The 14,307-nt window shown below is 50.1% G+C and overlaps 1 protein-coding gene across 1 annotated transcript in view; it reads left to right on the top strand.

The window, feature by feature from the left end:
* The window catches only part of naprt (nicotinate phosphoribosyltransferase), a 38,848-nt gene extending 25,610 nt beyond the window's left edge, over positions 1–13,238 (top strand). Inside the window, exons 7-13 of the mRNA XM_059642232.1 lie at positions 3,561–3,701; positions 3,809–3,893; positions 4,633–4,713; positions 5,596–5,698; positions 8,194–8,351; positions 11,461–11,568; positions 12,365–13,238. Coding sequence (XP_059498215.1) covers positions 3,561–3,701; positions 3,809–3,893; positions 4,633–4,713; positions 5,596–5,698; positions 8,194–8,351; positions 11,461–11,568; positions 12,365–12,445 — 757 coding nt within the window. The 3' untranslated portion in view covers positions 12,446–13,238. The remainder of the gene's footprint in view (positions 1–3,560; positions 3,702–3,808; positions 3,894–4,632; positions 4,714–5,595; positions 5,699–8,193; positions 8,352–11,460; positions 11,569–12,364) is intronic.
* The last annotated feature ends 1,069 nt before the right edge of the window (positions 13,239–14,307 follow it).

Genomic DNA, 14,307 nt, shown 5'->3' with positions numbered 1-14,307 from the left:
GTCTCCTGCATTTCCTGCAAATCATCCCTCACACCCTGCCCCCGCAATAACCGCTAAAAGAGAATCCCCTCGTCCTCATGTACCACCCCACCAACCTCCGGATCCAACGAATCATCCTCTGACACTTCCGCCATCTACAATCCGACCCCACCACATTTTTCCATCCCCACCCTTGTCTGCTTTCCGGAGGGACCACTCTCTCCGTGACTCCCTTGTCCGCTCCACACTCCCCTCCAACCCCACCACACCCGGCACCTTCACCTGCAACCGCAGAAAGTGCTACACTTGCCCCCACACCTCCTCCCTGACCCCCATCCCAGGCCCCAAGATGACTTTCCACATCAAGCAGATATTCACCTGCACATCTGCCAATGTGGTATACTGTATCCACTGTACCCGGTGTGTCTTCCTCTACATTGGGGATACCAAGCGGAGGCTTGGAGACCGCTTTGCAGAACACCTATGCTCGGTTCGCACTAAATAACTGCACCTCCCAGTCGCAAAACATTTCATCTCCCCCTCCCATTCCTCAGATGACATGTCCATCATGGGCGTCCAGTGCCAAAATGGTGCCACCCGTAGGTTGCAGGAACAGCAACTCATATTCCGCTTGGGAACCCTGCAGCCCAATGGTACCAATGTTGATTTCACAAGCTTCCAAATCTCACCTCCCCCCACTGCATCCCAAAACCAGCCCAGCTCGTCCCCGCCTTCCTAACCTGTTCTTCCTCTTACCCATCCCCTCCTCCCACCTCAAGCCACACCTCCATTTCCTACCTACTAACCTCATCCCACCCCCTTGACCTGTCCATCCTCCCCGGACTGACCTATCCCCTCCCTACCTCCCTACCTACTCTGACCTCTACAGGCTCCATCCCCAACCCTTTGACTTATCTGTCTCCTCTCCATCTATCTTCTCCTCTATCCATCTTCGATCCTCCTCCCCCTCTCTCCCTATTTATTTCAGAACCCTCTCCCCATCCCCCTTTTTCTGATGAAGGGTCTAGGCCTGAAACATCAGCTTTTGTCCTCCGAAGATGCTGCTGGGCCTGCTGTGTTCATCCAGCTTCACACTTTGTTATCCTCCTTCCACCACTACACTCTGTCTTCTACGGTCAAACCAATTCTGAATCTACTCAGCTAAGTCACCGTGGATCCCACACAGCTTAATCTTCTGGATGAACCCCCTATGAAATCCCACCTTGTTGAAAGCCATATTAAAATCCACGTAGACAACATCCACTGCCCAACCCTCACTGATCATCTTCATCACCTCCTCGAAAATTTCAGTAAGACATGTTCTGCCCCTCACAAAGCCATATTGTAGGCCATGCTTTCCCAAATGCGTATAAATCCCACCCTTAAGAATTCTCTCCAATAGCTTCCCAACCACCGAAATGAGACTTACTGGCCTGGATTTCCCTGGATTATCCTTATTTCCCTTCCTGAGCAGAGGAACAACATTAGCTACTTGCCAGTCCTCTGGGACCTCTTCAGCGATTAGCAAAGGTACAAAGATCTTGGTCAAGGCCCCAGTAATCTCTTCTCTTGCCTGTCTCAGTAACCTGGGGTGGATACCATCGGACCTTGTAGACTTATCCAAATTAATGCTCTTCAAGACACCCAACACCACTTCTTTCTTGATCTCAAAGTGCCTGAGCACATGAGCACGCTGCACACAAATTTCACTACCCTCCATATCCTTCTCCTGGGTGAATACCAATGCACAACACTCATTTAGGATCTCACCCACATTGTCGGACTCCAAACACAAGTTCCCTCCTTTATCCTTGAGTTCTACATGGGCATGAACAGCATTGGATCAGCCATGATCCTATTGAATGGCAGAGCAGGATCAATGGGCCGAATGGCCTACTCTTGATCCTATTTCTTATAATCTTATTTCCTATAATCTTCTCGCTATTTATCTTCTTGTTTTTAGTGTATCTATAGAATGCCTTGGAATTCTCTTTAACTCTACTTGCCAGGGTCATTTCGTGGCCCCTTCTTGCTCTCTCGATCCCCTGCTTGAGCTCTTTCCTGCTTTCTTTATATTCTTCATGGGCCCTGAAAGAAGTCAGCTTCCTAAACCATACACATCCATTTTCCTGCCTGTTCCCTGTCACCCTTGATTCCCCGACTGTTCACGAATCTCTCTGTCTCAGACTTAAATATTGGCCAGGACTCCGTCCCCACGGCTCTCTGTGGCAAAGATTTCCAAAGAGTCACCACCCTCGAGAGAAGAAATTCCTCCTCACCTCAGTCTTAAATTAATGCCCCTTAATTCTGAGACTAGGCAGATGAGGAAGTTTTTGACGTGCCAAGGATAATCGCCCACTCTCTCGATCCAGGAACTATTTGTACAGCTCCACAAAGAGTTGGTGCGGGCTGGCGGGTTCTAATGGGCTCTTCCTGTGCCTAACCAGGTCTTTGTCCTTACATGGGGGAATACACTGTAAGGGGTTAGAGATATGGAGTATGGTGAGGGATGGACACTACTCACAGTTGGTACTGGGGTACCTCACGGGGAAGAGGGCAACAGGGGAACGGTGGTGGGAAGATGCCCTTAATTCCCACTCACATGGCTCAATTGGCTTTCAGACAAGAGGACATCTGTCCATGAGCAGCACAGTGGCACTGGCTCTCCACCAGCTCTTGCCATCTGTGGCCTCTGCCTGGAAAGCTGGGAAAATCTGTTCCGATGATCCCGGTGCAAGAAGCATTTGACTGACTAATGGTGTCAGTGCAACCCTTCTCCTGTAATCCAGTACCTGCTGGGATTAGAAATATAGAAAATGGGGGCGAGAGGAGGCCTTTGGGTCCCTCCAGCCTGCAGCACTATTCAGTATGATCATGGCTGATCATCCAACTCAATCCCTGCTCCTGCTTTCTCCCCATACACTTTGATCCTTTAGCCCTAAGAACAATAGCTAACTCTCTCGACAATATTTAATGCTTTTGGCCTCAACTTCTTTCTGTGGTTGAGAATTCCACAGGTTCTCCATTGCCCCTGTCCTGTGAGGGTTTGGTGGGGTGATGGGGTGTGGGTCCTACCGTCGCCCCTGATATGCAGGGGTTGATGGGGTGTGGGTCCTACCATTGCCCCTGATATGCAGGGGGTGATGGGGTGTGGGTCCTACCGTCGCCCCTGATATGCAGGGGGTGATGGGGTGTGGGTCCTACCGTCGCCCCTGATATGCAGGGGGTGATGGGGTGTGGGTCCTACCATTGCCCCTGATATGCAGGGGGTGATGGGGTGTGGGTCCTACCATTGCCCCTGATATGCAGGGGTTGATGGGGTGTGGGTCCCACCATTGCCCCTGATATGCAGGGGTTGATGGGGTGTGGGTCCTACCATTGCCCCTGATATGCAGGGGGTGATGGGGTGTGGGTCCCACCATTGGCCCTGATATGCCAAGGGTAATGGGGTGTGAGTCCTGTCATTGCCCCTGACGTGGAGAGGGGTTGATGGGGTGTGGGTCCTGCTCACTCTGGGCTGGATGGTAGTGAAGATGAAGAGTGTCAGTTCCTCATGGAGTTCTCCCCTTGTTCCCTCACAGCAGCGGAGTGCCCAACTTCTGTGCTGTTTCCCTGGCCCTCCACGAATTGGGCTACAGGGCGAGGGGTCTGCGGCTGGACAGTGGTGACCTGCTCGAGCAGTCACTCAGGATACGGGGCTGCCTACGGACCTGTGCTAACCAGTAAGTCTCATCCTCACACTCCCCACACCCTCTCATGGTCGTTCACAAATCTACCTCAGCGCCTCTTCCAATGAACTGCTCACAAACACAAGGTTATTCGTCCACAGATTCGGGGTCTCCTGGCTCGCAGCTGTACCCATCATCATCAGCAACAGCATCAGTTTGAATGATCTCATTGACTTACAGCAACAGGTCAGAGTGATAACGGGATGCAGGGGAGTGAGAGAGGGACGGTGGGGGTGGAGAGTGAGACAGTGTCAGGGGGAGTGTGAGACAGGGACAGTGGGTGAGTGTGAGTCAGGGACAGTGGGTGAGTGAGACGGGGGGGGTTGAATAAGACAGGGACAGGCGGTGTGTGAGACAGAGACGGGGGATGAGTGAGACAGGGACGGAGGGGTGAGTGAGATAGGGATGGGGGGTGAGTGAGATAGGGATGGGAGGGAGTGAGACAAAGACGGGGGAAGAATGAGTCAGGGACAGGGGGTGAGTGAGACAGGTGCAGGCCGTGAGTGAGGCAGGGACAGGGGGCGAGTGAGACAGGGACGGGGGGTGAGTGAGACAGGGACAGGGGGTGAGTGAGACAGGGAGGGGGGGTGAGTGAGACAGGGACAGGGGGTGAGTGAGACAGGGACAGGGGGTGAGTGAGACAGGGAGGGGGGGTGAGTGAGACAGGGAGGGGGGGTGAGTGAGACAGGGACAGGGGGTGAGTGAGACAGGGACAGGGGGTGAGTGAGACAGGGATGGGAGGGAGCGAGACAAAGACGGGGGGGTGAGTGAGACAGGGACGGGGGGTGAGTGAGACAGGGACAGGGGCAGTAGTGAGACAGGGACAAAGGAATAGTGAGACTGCACAGTCTGACACCTTCTACTGCCCTCATTCTAATCTCTCTGAGCCCCTGATGTATTAATTGCCCAGTTTGTTCTATTACAGGATAACGAAGTGGACTGTATCGGTGTGGGCACTAACCTGGTGACGTGCCCATTACAGCCATCCCTGGGCTGTGTCTATAAGGTACAGAGTGAGATGTTGAATGCTGCACATTAAAAGAGTGGGAACCTACACTCTCCATTGTTGTTATACGGGGCATGAGAATCGCTGTTTGCTGTCCGTGTGTGGCTGCCCTTTGATCTTCCCTTTGGTCACCTGTTTCAGGAGATTTTTCAGAGTCAGCCAATGGCTGTGGGTCTGGAGTCACATGACATCAGACTGGTCCCAGCCATGGAGCTCTGCACTCAGACTGATCCTTATGACGGAGCTTTTGCTTGGACCGATCCCTATGACAGAGCTTCATACTTGGACTGATCCCTGTGACAGACCTCTGTCCCTGGATAGATCCCTGTGATGGAGCTCTGTCCTCAGACTGATCCCCGTGATGGAGGTCCATTCCCAGACCAATTCTTGTAACTGAGCTGCCTCTCTTCAGACCAATCCCTGTGATGGAGCTCCATCCTCATACCAGTCCCTGCAATGGAGCTCCATACCTAGACCGATGGACCTCTCTGCTTGGACCGATGGCTGTAATCGACCTAAGTCCCTATTCCGATCCCTGTGATGGAGCTCCATCCTCAGACCAATCCCTATGATGGAGCTCTATCCTTAGACCGATGCTCATGACGGAATTGTGATTCAGACTGATCCCTGCGATGGAGCTCCATCCTCAGACCAATCTCCATGATGCAGCTCTGTCCTCAGACCGATCCCTGTGACAGATCTCCTCTGATTTGAGATTAAGAGAGATTTGTCCCTTGTGAGCTGTCATTGTTTGGATTCACTGACCGATGGCAGATATCTTAGCTGTTCACTTCCCTAACAAACACAAATCTGGGATCTGGGACCTCCCTAAGTCCCGACCCTTGCACTGGGATCTAACACTCACTGCTCTTTACCCTGCAGCTGAGCCAGGTCGATGGAAAAGCTCGGGTCAAAGTGACGGAAGACGAAGGGAAAATGACTCTCCCGGGAAAGAAAGCCGTTTACAGACTGTACGGCCCTGACGGTGAGAATCAGCACAGGCCTGAGTCAGGAGACCGAGGAACTGGGAATAATGACTGGCTCCAGTAGCCCCACCCCACCGCCCATGGGCTGTCACTCTCACCTCACCTCTGGAACCCAACTCATTTGTCCATGTTTGGACTAAGGCTGTAATGAGATCGGGAGCTGAGTGGCCCTGGCGGAACCCAAACTGGGTGTCACTGAGCAGGATATTGCTGAGCAGGTGCTGCCTGATAGCCCTGTTACTGACACCTTCCATCACTTTACCAATGATCGAGAGGAAACTGATGGGGCGACAATAGACCAGGTTGGATTTGTCCTACTTTTTGTTCACAGGACGTACTTGGGCAATTTTCCACATTGTCAGGTAGATACCAGTGTTGTAGCTGGAAGAACCTGATGGAGTTACACTGACCCAACACGAGTTTTTTGTTGCGTAACAACATTTTATTCCTCAATGTTTTAGAATGTCTGGTCCACATTTGAAGCTCTACCTTCCAGCAACTCCAGATTTATTTGAAATCACAGGCTTTCGGAGCATTGCTCCCTTGTCAGGGAAAGTAATTGATGAAGGGGCAATGCCTCAAAAGCTTGTGATTTCAAATAAGCATGCTGGTCTACAATGTGATGTCGTGTGATTTCTGACCTGGTCTCCCCTGTCCACCACCGGCATCTCTGCAACTCCAGATTTTTTTTAAACTTTTGAGTCCACCCCTAGGCTTAACTAGTTAAGCACAGTGGGCATCAATCAAAAACAGCCCAGTACAATCAAACGCAGACCTGCTGCACCTCTTACCTTGACATTAAGGGAAACATTTCAAGTCGAAATGTTGCCCAGATGTCTGAGGAGAAAGTGAGAGGTGCATGGGATGGTTTGCTGGCTTTAATTCACCAGCACAGATGGGTTTAAGGTCTGTGCTGCAGGTCTCTGCAACGGCAGCTGGGGGTTGGGGGATAAATGTAGGTTAAATGCACTGATCGATGTTTTTTTTAAACCGGTTTGACTCTCTCCACAGCTTGTTAGAATTTCGAATGGTACAAGGCTGTTCTTGGTCAGCTCTCTCAGACACTGGGATCATTCTGTGCAGGATTCTATTCTCTGGTGCATATGGGGGGGATTTGCCAGGGATAGTGGATAATCCTCAGACACCCCCTCCCCACCAAGTCTGCAGAATTCAGCCCAAAACATCAACCATGTGAAGGGGTTCTGGATTCGAGTGAGCAGCTTCATATCCTCGGGCCCTCTAGGCCAGAGACTCCCAAACCTCTTCAATGAAACGGCACTCCCATTTTCTCAGGTGAATTGGTTGATTGGAAATGTGACGTTTACTTGCATTTAGAATGCCACGATAGTAATGGTTACGCCGAGCAATGGGTGAGGGTCACCACCCCCCCCCCCCCCCAAGCACAGCCTCCTCCCTCCCTTTTTCACCATCTGTCTATCCAGCCGCCTCCCACAACAAGGGCGGAAATCTTGTGGAGGCCATAGTGCAGCCCAGTTGCACAGAGGAAGCCTGGTCACTGCTCGCTCTACTCACCTGGTGTCAACTGAAAGAAACAGCTTCCCCGAAAATTCCCCCCTCCCTCCACCCCCCAGCATCATTGGCACCTTGCTGTGGCACAGCATGGCTCTAGACTGCCTCCACTTGGTCCTCATAACCTCAGCGAGCTGTCAGAGGAAAAGCTGGGCCTGTATCCTCAGGAGTTCAGAAGAATCAGAGGTGACTGAAACAGAGAGATCCTGAGGGGGCTTGAGCAGCTGGGATGGGAGAATCTGAAACTAAAAGTCATCGTTTAAAAATAAGGGGGTGCCCATTTCAAACAGCGACGAAGAACATGTTTCTCTCTCAGAGGGCTGTGAGTCTTTGGAATTCCCTTCCTCAAAAGGTAGTGGAAGCAGAATCTCTAAGTAGTTTTAAGGCAGAAGGAGATAGATTCTTGTTTACTGAGGGAATGAAAGATTGTCAGGGGATAACGTAGAAGGAATAGTGGTTAAATTCAGATCAGCCCAGATCTTATTGAATGGTGCAGCAGGCTTGAAGAGACAAGTTGCTACTTCTGTTTGTAGAGAGGGACAGACAGAGAAACCTGGGGTCAACGGGCTTAGAAGGATAAATGTACCTTTTGGTGAAGAGAGATATTCAATCTTGAACATTATGTTAGCTGTACAGCCTTGTCTGTCTCTATTTCTGGATGTCGGTCACACCCAGACTGATGTCAGGGAAATGTCTTACAGTGAGAATGATAAGCGATCAGTCTAAAACAATGGATCCACCTCATCTTTCTCATCCTCTCTCTACCCCTCCCTCTCTCCACCCCTCCCTCCCTCCACCCCTCCCTCTCTCCTTCACTACCCTTGTTTTCCTGTCACCCCCACATGCCCATCCCCTTCCCCACTATCCCCGTTCCCCTCAACCCTCACCTGTTCTCCCCACCCTCCCCCAAACCTTGATTCCTCCTCTCCCCACCCTCGTTTGTCCTCCCGCTCTCCCACCTCAGGGAGCCCCTTCCTCGATCTCCTGACTCTGTTGAAGGAACCTGAGCCAAAGGCCAACGAGGAGATTGAGTGTCATGCTCTGACCAGGAGAGAAGCTGGTTTCCGGGTGACGGCTGCTCGAGTGGGGACCCTCCATCAGGTTTACTACCAACACGGCCAGGTGAGGGATCAGTACCATGGGCCACCTCCAGCTACCAATGGCCCCATCAACAGGCTGTTCCTGGTACTCCCTCACTGAGCCATTTCACTCAGTCTTTCCCCTCCAGCGGCCGTTTCTTCCAAAGGCCTTGGAGGTTTTCTCCAGGGAATGGCTCACAGCGTTGTATTAGACAGCAATCCTCAAATCCCTGAGGTTCATACAGAAGGTACAGCAAAGGCCCTTTGGCCCATCATTCTGTACCACCAGAAGTATGCTACAATCTACACTAATCCGTTTCCTGTACTAGGTCCTCAGCCTTGAAAGTTAGAGCTCATCCGAATACATTTTAAAGTTTTTGTGAGATTTTCTGCCTCAACTAACCTTCCAGGCACTGCACTCAGACCATCCCCCACTACCCTCTGGGTGAAATTCCCTCCTGCCTTACACTTTAAAATGATGCCTCCTTGTTATTGACTAAAGGGGAACACCTGCTTTCTATTCACCCTGTTCATGCCTCAAATTCCAGATCATGGCGCGATATGACCGTTCAGACAGGAGGAGACCATTCAGCCCATTCAGGGTTATCTTGCCATTTTTAAAATTTGTTCACGGGATGTGGGTGTCGTTGGCAGGGCCAGAATCTATTACCCATCCCTAGTTGTCTCTTGAGAAGGTGGGGGTGAGCTGCCTGCTTGAACCGCTGCAGTCCAACTACTGTAGGTTGACCCGCAATGCCATTAGGGAGGGAGTTCCAGGATTCTGACCCAGCGACAGTGAAAGAACGGTGATATATTTCCAAGTCAGGATGGTAAGTGGCTTGGAGGGGAACTTGCAGGGGGTGGTGTTCCCATATGTCTACTGCCCTAGTCCTTCTAGATGCAAGTGGTTTGGAAGGTGCTGTCTGGGGGTCTTTGGTGAATTTCTGCAGTGCATCTTGTAGATGGTACACACTGCTGCTACTGAGTGTCAGTGGTGGGGGGAGTGAATGCTGTGGATGTGGTGCTAATCAAGCGGCTGCATTGCCCTGGACAGTGTCAAGCTTCTTGAGTATTTTTGGGGCTGCACCCATCCAGACAAGTGGGGAGTATTCCATCACACTCCTGACCTGTCCGCTGTAGATGTGAACAGGAGTTGAGGGGTCAGGAGGTGAGTTTCTCGCCGCAGTATTCCCAGCTTCTGGCCTGCTCTTACAGTCACTGTTTATGTGTTGGGTCCAGTTGAGTTTCTGGTCAACAATAACCCCCAGGATGTTGATAGTGGGGGATTCAGTGATGGTAACACCTTTGACTATCAAGGGGCGGTGGTTAAATTGTCTCTTATTGGTGATAGTCATAGCCTGGTCATTTCTTAATCAGAATCATAGAATCCCTATAGTGTGGAGCAGGCCCTTCAGTCCATTCGGTCCACACTAGCCCTTTGAAGAGCATCCCACCCAGACCCTGCTCCTTTCCATATACCTCTAACCCCCATTGCCAATGCGCCTAGCCTGCGCAACTTTGGACTGTTGTTGGGGGGGGGGGGGTGCGGAAACCGGAGCACCCAGAGGGAACCCACTCAGACACGGGGAGAATGTGCAAACTGCACATAGATAGTCGCTGAGGTTAAAATCGAACCTGGGTCCCTGGCGCTGTGAGACTGCAGTGCTAAGCCACTGAGCCACCCATATCCCCTCTAGTGAGGTGTACAAAACCTGTTCGTCACTGATCGGACAAGTTGTTCTATCCAGCAGCCATCATCCCCACATGTTTGGAGTGATACAGACAACATTTAGATCTTTGATATGAACAATGACGTAACACAGGTGGGATCTGGGCTGGCCCAGTGTGGCTTATCTGTCTGTTGAAACAGCTCACTGTTAGACTGAGGCAGTGCTGGGCACATTGATGGTGTTCACCTTTCCTTGAAGGTTCCTCCTCAGATATTGGAATCATGTCCCACCACCCGCTGAATTTACCACCCCTCCCTTCCCAAGAAACATCATCTTTTGGGAAGGCGGAGTTCAAAGGTCAGGTTAGAACCTTTCCTTGACCTCATTGGAGTTGAGGGTCAAGGCAGAAGAGCTGATAGCAATGATGCTATTGGAAGTCCACTGTTCTTTCCCCTCATTGAGGCTAACAATGCCAGTTCAGAGCCTTTCAATAATCCGTCTGGTACAGTATGGTCATTCCAGAAATTATTCAGGGATGCTTTAATATTGCAAAATGTGCAACTTTTCCTTTGGCCGTGTCAGTGGTGGCCCCACAGAATGGGATTCTCTGCCCTGGAAGAGAGTGCATTTCTATAGCACTTTTTCAAGCCCCTTCCCTATTTCGCGCGGGCAGAGGGTATGCTCCATGACAGATACTGCTGCATGACAAATTGCCCTGTCCCAGTACAGATCCAATCAGCTTCATGCTTCTCTCCCTGTGTCCCGACCCTTGACCTGGAGTCACTGGTTCATGATCCCCTCCCCAAAGCTGTTCATCCCAGCCAGTGGACCTTGCAAATGGACTCTGGTGAAAGTTAGCATTGACTTTATGGCTGATGGGGACACTGGGGCCTTCAGTCTGGATGGATTAGTGACCAGGTTGTGTTGATGGGGGTCAGTTCACAATGAACCATCTCACCCCCTACAGCCTTCGCCACTGTTGAGATGCACGGTCTTCCTTGATGTGGATGAGTTGTCAGAGCAGCATCTTCCTGGCACCTCCCATCCCCTGACTCCTCAAGGTGCCTCTTCACTACCTTGATGTAGTGAATTGTGAATGGAATCAGCGGGAGAGGGCTACAGATGTGATAAAACACAACCCACCCTGTACGCGACCGTACACAGCACTGCACCTAAAGCGTTGGGTCAATCTAGAGCAAGAGCCCCCTAAAATGCCCTAAGAATAGTGTGCCCATCCCTTTGTTTAAGGAATGCCAGGGTGAGGGCTTTTTCTTGAATTCTGACCCCTAGTGGATTGACTGGCAAGAAGTGATGGGCCAAAAGTCCTTTTTCTGTGCTGTAGATTATGCCTCTGTGCCTTGCTGTCCTTAACAGTAATGGATTTTGGGTTAGCTTTGCAATGAAGAGACTGTAAAATGAATGGGATGGAACACGCGAGTATCCAGGCTATCCCTAACCATCTGTTTTTGGGGTTTTATTTAGCTTTCTGAGAGCCTCTGTACAACATCCGAGATCAGGACGCATGCCCAGAACTCCTTAGATAACCTCGCTCCAAAACACAAGCATCTTCAGGATCCTGTTCCCTACCAGGTATGAGGTCAGAGCTGAAGCCTGCAGCTGTAAGTTCTACTTTAGACAGTTGTTAATGAAGGATCCTCACAGTAAATGTGGCCTTTATCAGGTTCTGTTCCGCAGGCACCGATCACCCCCTAGTTTAAACTCCGGGTTTGGGTATTGGCAGATGGGAATTCAGCCAGAACTGGTGGTGGGGTTATTTACCAGGGGTCCTCTTAAGCTCACTCCCAAACTTCTCACAGTGGTAGGGGAATGACCCCATGACCCGCATCTGGATTAGTTGCTCCTCAGTGGGTTAGCGGTCTCACCCTGGAATCCGTAAACTATAGATTTGATTCCCACTCCAGGGACACGAGGATACGACACAGTGTGGAGCTGGAGAAACGCAGCATCAGAGGACCGGGAAAGCTGACGTTTCGGGTCGGGACTCTTCTTCAGACCCCATTTCCTCTGATGCTGCCTGGCCCACTGTGTTATCTCTGACTCTATACTATCTCCACGTGAGGATATAATCCAGGACAACGCTTCCTGTGCCATTCATGAGGAAGGAACTAAGAATGGACATTGGAGTAGAGCCCTGGGTCCTATCAGCCGGACAGTGACACTGCCAGCAGCACTAACTCGAAACAGGAGTGTCCGGGTCAATGTTTATCTCTGTCATGATACAGTTACATTGCTATCCACGGCAGGTTGCTTTGTATAAATTGGCTGTTGAGCCTCAGCTCTTACCCTATGGGCTGTGAAGGGTCCTGGGATGCTCTCCCAGTGTGAAAGGGAGCCACAACAGTGAAAGTCCTTCCTTTGTTTCCAGGTTGCTATTTCGCGGAAGCTCCGTGACCTCCTCAATGACCTCATCAAGAAGAGTAACCCAAGTACTCAGTGTCCCGAATGAGCCAATCACATCGATGCTTCCTGTAGGTGTCAACAGCCAATCAGAAAAGACGGAAGAAGTTTGGAAGGATTGAACTGAAACCAGATAATGCCGAAGGTCATGGTCTTTGCAGTCGTCAGGACAAACATGAGAAAGCCAAATCTCAAATGACATTACCAATTGCAACGAGTAACTCTACACTCCCAAACTCCCAATATACATCCCAGCAATTGGCTGACTGAGTCAAGTTCCTAATTAGCAGAGCACAGACTGTACTCGACCAGCCCATACTTGCAAATCCCAAAAAACAATGTGATGGATTCTGTAATTGAGTAGCATTTGTTGAACAATCCAACTGTGGCAATAATGGTACTCATGACTGTGGTTAGGGGAGCAGGGGTTAAATAATTATTCTTCTGTAGCAGTGAATAATTCCCACGTAAACCCTAAAGACCAGTTTCAGCAGGATTCTGCACATGAACATCGTACGAAACAGAGCCACTATTAGCAAAATAAAATCCCAGAGGCTTTGAAGTCACAAGGGAAGTAGAAAGAGGGAAGTGATGTAGAATGGGGGATAACAGTGCCAAGCTAAAGATTAATGGAATCTTGATTGGGCAAGAAGACAATAGCAAATTTAATCCAATGCTCAGAATTTGTGTGAAATGAGATTGGAATTTGGATAACAGGATGCTTATATGGGTGGAGATGATTCAAAGCTACTGCATTTTCCTCTGTTCCTCCAGTTTCCATTCTAACTCGTTTGGAATGGTCTCTGTCTCTATGCATATTTAAATAAACGATCAGAACCCTGTGCAGGCTCCTGTGGTTGATCATTACAAGTAACCGCCTATAACATGTTGAAGACAACCAGCCAAGTTCATGATGTGGCTCATTGTTACAAACCCTACACAATTAACACACACACACAGGGACACGTTATCCACAAACAAAAGCAATATGTTTGGAGATCTCACCCTTTGGAATTACCTAGCTACCTTGGGGACCCTGTGCTTGCCCACAGCTTCTTACACAGCAACACCACGCCCAATCCGAGTCGACTTATCGTGCACCTTCTGAAAAGGCATTGGTGGTGATCTTTCAGGAATCACTGATATCAAGGAGGGTCCTAGAGGACTGGAAAATGGCTAATGTAACAGTTCCATTTCAGAAGGGAGGGAGGTAGTACGCAGGAAACTATTGGCCAGTTAGCCTGACCTCCTTCGTTAGTACGATTTTAGATTCCATTGTTAAGGATGAGATTGCAGAGTACTGGAAAGTGCGTCGTAAAATAGGGTAGAGTCAACACGATTTCATTAAGGGGAGGTCATGTCTGATAAATCTGTTAAAAAAATCTTTGAGGAGGTAATGAGCAGGTTAGACAAAGGAGAACCAGTGGAGATGATCTATTTGGATTCCAGAAGGCCTTTGGCAAGATGCCATGTAGGAGACTGCTAAACAAAATAAGAGCCCACTGTGTTAGGGGTAAGGTACTGGCATGGATAGAAGAGTGACTGACTGGCCGAAGGCAGAGAGTGGGGATAAAGGGGTCTTTTTTAGAATGGCAGCCAGTGATGGGATAGTGTAGGGGGAGGGGCTTAGATTAGTTCACAAGTCGGCGCAAACTCGAGGGCCGAAGGGCCTGTTCTGCGCTGTATTGTTCTATGTTCTATGTGACTAGTGGAGTCCCACAGGGTTCAGTGTTGGGACAACTGTTCATTTTATATGTCAATGATGCGGATGAAGGAACTGAGAGCATTGTTGCTAACTTTGCAGATGAAGTAAGGATAGGTGGAGCAATAGGTTAGCGTAGAGGATGCTGGCAGGCCACAGAAAGACTTGAACAGGTTAGCAAAGTAGGCAGAGATGTGGCAGATGGGATA

Source organism: Stegostoma tigrinum, chromosome 2 (genome assembly GCF_030684315.1).
Source record: "Stegostoma tigrinum isolate sSteTig4 chromosome 2, sSteTig4.hap1, whole genome shotgun sequence".
Classification (NCBI taxonomy): domain Eukaryota; kingdom Metazoa; phylum Chordata; class Chondrichthyes; order Orectolobiformes; family Stegostomatidae; genus Stegostoma; species Stegostoma tigrinum.
The sequence above is the reverse complement of the archived record's forward strand: the minus strand, read 5'-3'. Positions and strand labels throughout refer to the sequence as shown.